At 39.4% G+C, this 9,445-nt stretch overlaps 1 protein-coding gene across 1 annotated transcript; it reads right to left on the bottom strand.

The window, feature by feature from the left end:
• Positions 1–1,968: 1,968 nt before the first annotated feature.
• atp5mc1 (ATP synthase membrane subunit c locus 1) lies at positions 1,969–8,564 on the bottom strand. The gene is made up of 5 exons (XM_028819322.2): positions 8,421–8,564; positions 5,896–5,944; positions 5,727–5,804; positions 3,276–3,463; positions 1,969–2,322 (listed from the first exon to the last, which is right to left on the bottom strand). Exons 2-5 carry the CDS (start codon positions 5,932–5,934, stop codon positions 2,208–2,210), a joined length of 420 nt encoding a protein of 139 aa, XP_028675155.1. The 5' UTR covers positions 5,935–5,944; positions 8,421–8,564; the 3' UTR covers positions 1,969–2,207.
• Between the last annotated feature and the right edge of the window lie 881 nt (positions 8,565–9,445).

The following is a 9,445-nucleotide window of genomic DNA, read 5'->3' as shown; positions in this document are numbered from 1 at the left end:
CTAAAAAGTCTCTCATACACCACTCGTAAAAAAAAAAAAGTGTGGGCGCTTTTTTGAATGTTGATTGATGAAAGGCGCCCGCGCTTTTATTTTTTTTTTTTTACGAGTGGTGTATGTCAATGCAATTGGTCTGTATTCATTAAAGTTATTGATTACTGCCATTTTAGGGACAGGGATGATAGCCAATTTAAGACAGGGTGGAATGGTGGCCTGCATCAGTGACAGATTAAATAACTTAAAAGCTTGTGCTGACCAGTCGGCAGGAGTTTTAAGTACCATGCCAAGTATGCTGGCTGGTCCAGCAGCTTTCTTCAGGACCTCTCACTTGAAGTTCCAGAAAAGTGTTCGTCTCACAGATGTGAGTCGGTGGGGGCCGAGTATCAGAGTGAGACCACTTAGCCTCAAAGTGGGCAAAGAGAAGATTTAGTTCCTCTGCCAATGAGACATCAGCACAGGTCCGCATGCACATTGTCTGTCTAGTTGGTGACTTGTATTCCCTGCCATAGGTTGTCTGGTGGACCTCTACCTTGCACTTCTAGGCCATCTTTGCAGTTTTGATGCCTTGCCTCAGACTTACTCATACTGCACTGTACCAGGCCCTATCCACTGACCTGAAGGCAATGTCTCTGGTTCTCAACAAAGACTGAAACCTCACTGGTTTTTGGTCAGGGTATGTTTATCCACTGTTACCCCATCAGTGGATAACTTAATATAGCCTAGTACATGTTTAGAAAATATGGGATTGATGTGATTATATATTCTATTACTACTCTGTGACAGCAAGATGCCAATCACAGCAAAGTAACCAAAGCATTTTAGAACCTAAACCCCTGTCTACTTAAATTATGCTTATGTGACACTGTTGCAGGACTCAAACCCAGTTGTAGGTACTACTAAATGCAAATTCCTTGTTCCTTAAAATGTTAATGCTTTCAAGTTGTCAGCCAACTTGAAATGCATAGGATTTTTTTGCACAAACTGGCAGTATCCAGTGTACACTTAACTGGCCTTTGTTCGGTTCATCTGGTAGCAGGCGATGACCCATTTTTCCTCCTAAACCACCTGAAATGTCCATCCTCACTCAAGCATCCTAGTTCCTGTACATCTTTCAGCCACAAATGTGGGGAAGACTGTCTTCTCTTCCCAAAAAGTTTTTCCACACTTGAACTGAAGTCATGTTTACGTTCATAGAACCACCCTGAATACTTAGCCTCCAGTGCGATGGTATTCCATGCCTGTGGAAAAGGGCAGAGTGCTGCCCAAGTATATACTGGAAACAGGATTCAAAGCTTATGCATGCCATAATAAGTGACAGTAGAAAAGGGCCTAATTTGTATACCACAAGGCAGTATAGACCCACAGGTTCAAGTTTACACCATATTCTGACCCTTCCCTCTAAACAATTATAGCAGAAATTGAGATTGACGAGCAGACATTTTTTCCAACCTTCACTAACCTAGTTTTAGTAACTTTTGGTGCACTGTACCCTTGTCTTCATGATCCTACAGGAACCCAGTTCATCTGCTGCTGCAGTGTGCATACCAACATCTACTATACTACACATTCCATGCTGCTGTTCTGCAAAACCAGTTGTAGAAAGCTGTTGCGTTGTAGCCTCTGTGTCCCTGTGAACAGGTCTGGACCTTCTACTCCAACATCCATCATTAACAAAGGGGATTTTGACCAAACCATTGACTGGTTTTCAGTTTATCACACCATGCCTGAAAATATGTTTCGGGGACATTCTAGTACCAAAGCCAGTGTCAAAGTTGCTTAGATAGCCAAAAATCTTATTAGCCAGTATGCAATGAACATGTCTAAATACATGAGGATTGCAAACATTTTGCAGGCAGGTTGACACCATTTCCTACATTAAGTAATTGAAATTAAACACATGATCAAAACTAGGACTTTACCTCATACGCATATAATCGTGGTGGGGGAAAAAAACTACACAAACAGATTAGACTTGTTTACCTCATTTATAAAGACAAGTTTCCATTGTCTAGCTCTTGCAAGAGGTCAGCATGTTTTCATTGGAGGGAATCAATTTAAAAAAGCCTTCATTTGAGAAGAAATCAAATGGAATGGTGAAACCATGGTGTCCTCTGATATGCTTCTTCCATGTTCTGTGATCCTTTGTGATCCATCAAGGGTTATTGGGCCCACCCACTCAAGGTGCTGCACTACTGAAGGTCAAGGTTACATTACATTGCAAATAAAATGAGGAAAGCAACCATCAAACAGAAAAGACCCATGGCTTCAGACAGTGCAAAACCTAATATAGCATATGAGAAAAGCTGCTGCTTCAAAGATGGGTTCCTAGGACAGGGAAAGAAAAAAAAAATGCTTCTTTACATGTAGAACTTCTAAACAGTACCCACCATATTATACCAAAGTCAGAATTGTCACCAGATTAAGATACCAAAAGGTCTGAACAAACTTATCAGGAATACCTACAGTACGGCTATGGACTTGTTGGAAGAGGTGGCAAAATCTAAGGCTGTCAAGGCTACAGCTGCCAATCCACTCCAGAAAATGTCACCCTGCAGTACCTTCAGTATCTGGCTCACTATACTAGTGTCAAGAGGCACAGTTCAGGCCTACAGGTATAAACCCATAATGCCTCCTCCATCGTGTCCATCTTCACCCAAGCCAGTTAAGACACTTTGGAAAAGAACAGTAACTTATTGCATGGAGCAATGGGTCTTTCATAGACAAAATTGTACTTTAGCATAATGCAGTATGTTGTCAATTTTCTTTTGAGGGTCATTAAAAATGTACCTATTTAAGGAATGCATAAGAACCCACTTATACTGGGATGCTTGCATTAGGTTCGTTCGAAAACTCTGGCTCCATCAAAGCCATACAAATTGATACTCCAAATCCAGAGGTGCAGTGCTTGGAGGCCACAAGCCTGTGAAAGATTAACTTAATTCACGACTGCAGCAAACAACTCAAACACAAAAGTGCACCTGAGGCATGGAAAATCAAGGTAGGTACTGCACAGTGCATCTTTAGACTCGCCTGTCGGCCATTACAAAAGTCCAGTAAACAATGTAATGGGCAAGAAACTTGCAATTACTCAAGGTCTAAAGGCCCCACTAAGAGCACCTACACTTGAGAAAAAAAACTTCTTGGAAGGCACTTCAATGCAAAAAAACAAAACCATCGGTAATTTAAAGAAATTATACAATAAACTGGTAGCCAAGCATCCTATGCCAAACAGTATACCAAAGGAAGATTTTCCCCAAATAGACATTTGTTCCACAAACCTAGCATAGCCGATGATCAAGCTGCCAAAGACTGTTCCGATTCCAGCTCCAGATCCAGCTACTCCAACTGTGGCTGCTCCAGCACCAATGAACTTGGCTGCTGTGTCGATGTCCCTGGACATAGAGCTGGTGTGAAAGCTACGCTGGAGGAGAGGCATAGCAGCACCATTGCTGCACACCAACGTGGACTGCGAAGGAAAGACTCAAGTTAGTCAAATGCTCATACTACATAAAGTCAACATACATCTGCCAGAAAAACGCCACATGCACAGCACACTCATTTACTGAACAGACTCCTTATAAAATACTGGGTTACAAGATACCAGAGATAGACAAGCTACATTGATCACCAATTACTACCAACTGGAAGTTAGTGTTATTTTCACCAGCAATTAAAATTTTCATTTCTTGGCACAAAACTACTCAAATTCCAGTACTGACAAAAGTTTGTTGGGTCATAATGCAATAACCGGTGTACTGCCTTGAGTTCAAAGCTGCCAGGGTAAGCCCTGGCAACCTGTGTACACCTGTAATTGATAAAGTTGCTTAAACAAACAGGCATTGTCACATTAAACTACTCGGGGTTTAGTCATTTACAGTAAATATTACAAGCTTCAACCCATTTTATTCCCATTTCCCAGTGCATATACTGTATAGGTTGTGGAAGGAAAAATTATATTATATATCTATATCTATCTAGGAGTGTAAGGAAGATTGCTTCCAGAGTGAATTAAATGTAAATTTGATGGATTCATGTCAACCTTGTTTGACGTTGATCTGTAACATCCTGTGGCTACCTATTTTTAGATCCTCTCCAATCCAGAACCTACCAATGCAGCATTGGGCAGAAAACACCCAATCCTGGATGGAGCAACAGTACTTTGCAAGGCACACATACTTGCATGGACCCAATTTAGAGTTGCCAATTAATCTAACCTACACCACGATATTAGACTCAAACGATTAGACCAGGATTCAGTTGTGAGGCAGGAGCAACAGTAGCCGAGACATCTACTGTAGTACAAGGGTCAAAATCGGATTTGTAAAGCAGACTTTCACAGCTTGTTAAAATACAAGACCTTTGCTGCCACAAAACTGATTATTCAACATGCAACTGAAATGAAAAGGCAGTTTAAAAAAAAAAAAAAAAAAGTTACCTCTGCCAAATAAGTTTACCATATAGCAACTTCCAAATTACTGTAAATTCTGCAGCCATATCTAGAAGTCAAAACAAAGTCAAAGCTTCCTTAAGGAAAAAAATGCTTTGTGAAATTCTGCACCGACAGAATTCTTTAAACGAGACCATAACAGTGCTATAGAAAAATCCACAGTCCAATTTCTATTACTAAGCCATCTTGCCTGAAGGGGCCCCGAGTTGCCTCGAAAGCTTGCATATTGTAATTTTTAGTTAGCCAATAAAAGGTGTCATTTTGCTTGGCTTTTCTCTATATTCGTAATGGCTAACACGGTACAACACCCTAGTACTATTACTAAGCCATCAACTCTCCACTCTACAGTAGTAATTGGAATGGATGTGTTGTCAAAGATGGATCTGTTTTCATGCAGCATTCTAAACTAAAGTGTTTGCCTACATTATGACTCTTCAGCACTCCTCTTGGGTCAGAATCATTCTGAAAAGGAGACTTAATTTTGTATACACTGATTTATGTTTAAACAGCATGTTTTGCATTTTAAATTTTTGCAATTGTACAGTGCTACTGGATTTATAACTGCAAGCACATTTACAAATAAACTGCACTTAAGAGGTTTTTAAAATGTCCCATAGATAGAGCATAACTCTTTGAAATAGGATATTATACCTCAAATACTGGCATCATTACTTATTTTCCCCAGACATCTTTATTCAAGGAGACACTCGAGATAAAACCGATTATGCTTCAATTGGAAAAGCCAAAAGAAATGTAAGCAGATAATGTCACTCATGCTCACTGTCTGCAGCAGGATTTAACCCACAGTTTCAAGCTTTAAAGTCCAAGGCCTTAACCACTATGCCACACTGCATAATTTCTGCTCTACTTAAATTTGTGTAAATGCTTTTGCTGTTGGGAGTTATGTCTATGGTTTTCTCTGCTAGTCAGTATTGAAGGACCATTAGTGGTCATAAAGAAACCTCAAATTAAACACATACTTCACGTTTATGCAAAATGTTAATTTTTATACATATAGCTTTGTCAACGGGTGAACCCTCAATCTCTCCAATAAATTTTGAAACCTTTGCTTTTCACATTTTCTCTAAATTCCACACCCAGTGTCAAAGTTTAAAGGCATAGGATGAGAGAAAAAATTAAAAGTAGAAAAAATTACAAGAACAAAAAAAAAAGCACAATTTCTTAAAGATATGAGAAACGTAATACAAGTGCTCTTTTGGGACACCTGCTCTCTTCACCCCTTCTTGAGTCCCATTTTGGTGAACTTGCCACATATACTCACTTGCTCGCTCTGTGATTCTGGTCTGCTGAATACGGACACCGACATCGGCCGGGCCAAGGCTCTGGATCCACTACGGAGCTTGGGGGAGAAAATTAGCCAGATGTGAATTAAACAGACTCTCTGGTTTTGGGATATACAAAACCTAAGTTTAATAAAAATGGTCTCTTACCACAGCAGGCGAGGAGACAAATTTCACACACGCGTACATTTTGATTAACCTGAAAAAAAAGATATAGTTTATTAATTGCATCAATATTTTAAACTGCACAAATAAAAGCAAATGGCTGACCAAATGCACTGTTGGTTCAGTTCTAACTGTTTGGCTACTGAAAAATCAGTAAAGGCAGTGAAGATAAATAGATTTGTTGTAATTAAGTCACCACAGGTTCCTTTCTAACCAATGACTCCATGTATCCAATAAGTCACTAAATTTAGCAGCATTTAACATGTAAAAAAATCTGGCAGACATCCACTAGATCAGTGGTTCTCAATCTGTGGGGCACAAAGATGTGAAAAAAAAAAAAACAAACAAGAATCGAAAATATGAAAAATACATCTAATAAAACCAAAACAAATTAAACTTAAAACTACATTCTGATACTACAAAAATAGAGTTCGATAAATTGATAAAAGTAGGTATAATATAATATGCATCTATGATATATCAAATTAAAAATAACAGTGGGCTCCTTTCAAAAAAAAAAAAAAAAAAAAAAAAAAGGTAGTGGGGGCGCGATTAAAACTTATGAAAACTCGGGTCACAAATAGTTGAAGGTTGAGAAACGCTGCACTAGATGAAGTTTAATTTAACCAGCAGACTGCCATATTGGTTGGGGACTGAAAAAAGGTTACAAGTTAAATACCAATTTACATTTGCTTAATTTTGCCAAAACCTTTATTCAGGAATTACATTTAAGATTCAATTGGTTATTTTTCCAACTGGTACAGAGTGGTGAAGTGACATGCATATGGTGGCACAATATTAGTCAGATTTGAACTCACAGCCTTGGGACTTCAAGTCCAAAGCCTTAAACACTATGCCACAGTGGCTGCTAAACAAATTAGAATTCAAGTTCACTGTAGTGTATCATCAATTATCTGTGTGATGCCTTTATCCAAGGGTACTTGCAACATTTGATACAACTGGTCACATTTCTTTCATTTATCCAATTGAAACAGACAGGTGAAGTGACAAGTGCAGTCAGAGTCTATAGCAGGATTTGAACCCATAACCTCAGGGTTTGAAGTCCAAAGCCATAAGCATCATGCTACACTGCCTGCACATAACCAGTCAACTGTACTTTAAAAAACCCCAGTGGCCTTGTAAAATATATAAGTGTAACTAATATTCTATGTAACCTCAATTTTCAATATGCATGTTATTGTTAACCAGAACAATTAGGTCAATGCTCAACTTTTCTATGGCTTTTTAAAATCTGAGTAGATGTATTTGGAGAAAGTTATCAGACTAATTTAATACATAGCACTTTAAGAAACAGTACACATTCTTTTTAACCAGTTTAAGGTTTGAGAAATGGTACACTCAAACACAAAAATAACTAAATTCAGCTGAAGTCAGAAAATCTAGACCCCCATTGATACCTTACAAAAATCTAACTATACCTCTATCTGCTTTAGGCACCAGTTTTATCACACTTAACCTGCAAGCCCTGGACTAATCTTTCAAAGTCATGCATTTCAGTACTGCACTGTAGATTAATGTAAACTGGCATGTTGGGGAGTGAAGCCGAATGAAGTGCATAACAGTAATTGGGATGAAAGTCTTGAAAGGTCAGCTCCATTTCCACAATACCCAGAACTGCAACAGGTGACCTAGGGTCACCCTTCTCTTTGTTGGTCATTTCTGTCAGAGATGGGATACTGCACTCCAGCCTGGAATACTCCACTAACACAACACTTAAGGAAAATATTAGCAAATTCACTAATCCTCAATTAAAATCTGTTCAATAGTAAAAAGTCTACCTAACTAAACTTTGGTTACGGATGTGTCTTATTGCAGATGTCAGTTGGCGAGCTAACCTTCTGAATCCTATTGAATAAAGCTTGCATTTTGAGAAAGGTAAAACAAAAAAAAATCGCCTTAACTAAATAGGCGCATCACACAGAAAAAGTGATTTAGAACAATTAACTTTACGATTTGGTTATTGAAAAAACGAGTAATAATCTCCCAGTATCTATACGCAGATGAAGGTCAAATACATTTTCAAATAATATTAAAACCAACACTGGTGCGGGATGCATGTCTCCAAATCAGTGTGTACGACAAACGTTTAATTTACTGGTTTAATCAGATTTTGATGAATGAAGCCATCCACGTCAGCTCAGGCAGGCCGCAACAGCTGACCGCCAGTCAGCAAAGTGGGGGCTGCAGTCGAAACCCAAACGGCAGCAAAATGTGCGAAGTGTTTAAAGATTAATTAAAAAAGCACTTAATTTACTCAGATGTACGTGGGGCCTCCGCCTACGACCGTTAGCCCGCCCTTCCCGGGAAGGTCACCGAATCATCTCAAAGGCAAGACGCCCTGCACGACAGGCCCGGAAGGTGCCCGATTCTTACAATCCGTAAAGAAAACATACTAAATTAAAAATAAAAAAGCATTACCTAGAAAATGTATCAACAGCCACACAAACTCCTAAAAATTGAAGAAACATGCTAACCACAAACCTACCCACCTGATTCACGAGCAATAACCTAAGCCCGGCTTCTTTTACACCGCGAGTAGCCTTTAGCCGCCGTCACCTTCTTTTTTATAACCTCCCCGTACTGTCCTCAGTCGCCATTGGTTCGTGGTGATAGCAGACTCCCAGGAGTACAACCAATGAAAACGTTTCGCTCTCTACCTCCCTTGAATTCAACGCATAGCGAGTGGCAACCGCGCATATTGCACTTCCTTACTGGTGACAATGCCTGCCGATCACATTTAACTTGCAACTGTATTGGTGAAACGTCAACGCTCCCAATATCCCGGATATGATTCTTCATGCCCTCTAGTTCTATTGGGTACAGTTACAGCTTCTCTTCGGGATGTCTTGCCTTTCACACAAAATGGAATCGTGGTAGACAACTTCACACGTCTAATGTGAATACCTGTATTAGGCGGGGTGTGCAAGCTCGGTATCCAAGGGACGTAAGCGGCTTTGCGATTTAACTCCAACCAAACATTTTAATTGGAGGCCTATCCATGCTGACAGCATAATGTGTTCATGGGCTTGTCAATGATTTTATTCTGCCATGTCAGGTAGAAACATTTTATTAAAACAGATCCTTCATGACAAACACACATGCACGCGTGTAAATGAAACCAAGCTTGATAGTGAACTGCAGGTTTTTTTTGTCATTTACCTCATATTATTGGCGGCCAGTTAAGAAAGCAAGTAGCTTTAAAGCTAAATGCAGACGTTTAAAGCTAAAAGAAGCAATTTAGAGTTGGGAATCTTACCAAATCAACTCAAATTAAACAGAAATTGTGCTGGAGTAATATTTGATTATACAGAAAGCACTAGCTTCTAATTAAGAAATTAGGATTGAGCAAAATCATGCAGCCGCCGCTGCTCTTCAGGGATGAACTTGAACACCTCCAGTTTGAAGCGTACTTACTCCACCTCGTGGACAGACTGCTAACTGCAGCCTGACATGAGCGCTTACAGTGTCACATCAACATTGGTGACAATATTAAAGTAGAAATCAGAAACGGGCA

The sequence above is a fragment of the Erpetoichthys calabaricus genome, chromosome 14 (genome assembly GCF_900747795.2).
Source record: "Erpetoichthys calabaricus chromosome 14, fErpCal1.3, whole genome shotgun sequence".
Taxonomy (NCBI): Eukaryota; Metazoa; Chordata; class Cladistia; order Polypteriformes; family Polypteridae; genus Erpetoichthys; species Erpetoichthys calabaricus.
This window is presented reverse-complemented; position numbering and strand designations above follow the sequence as displayed.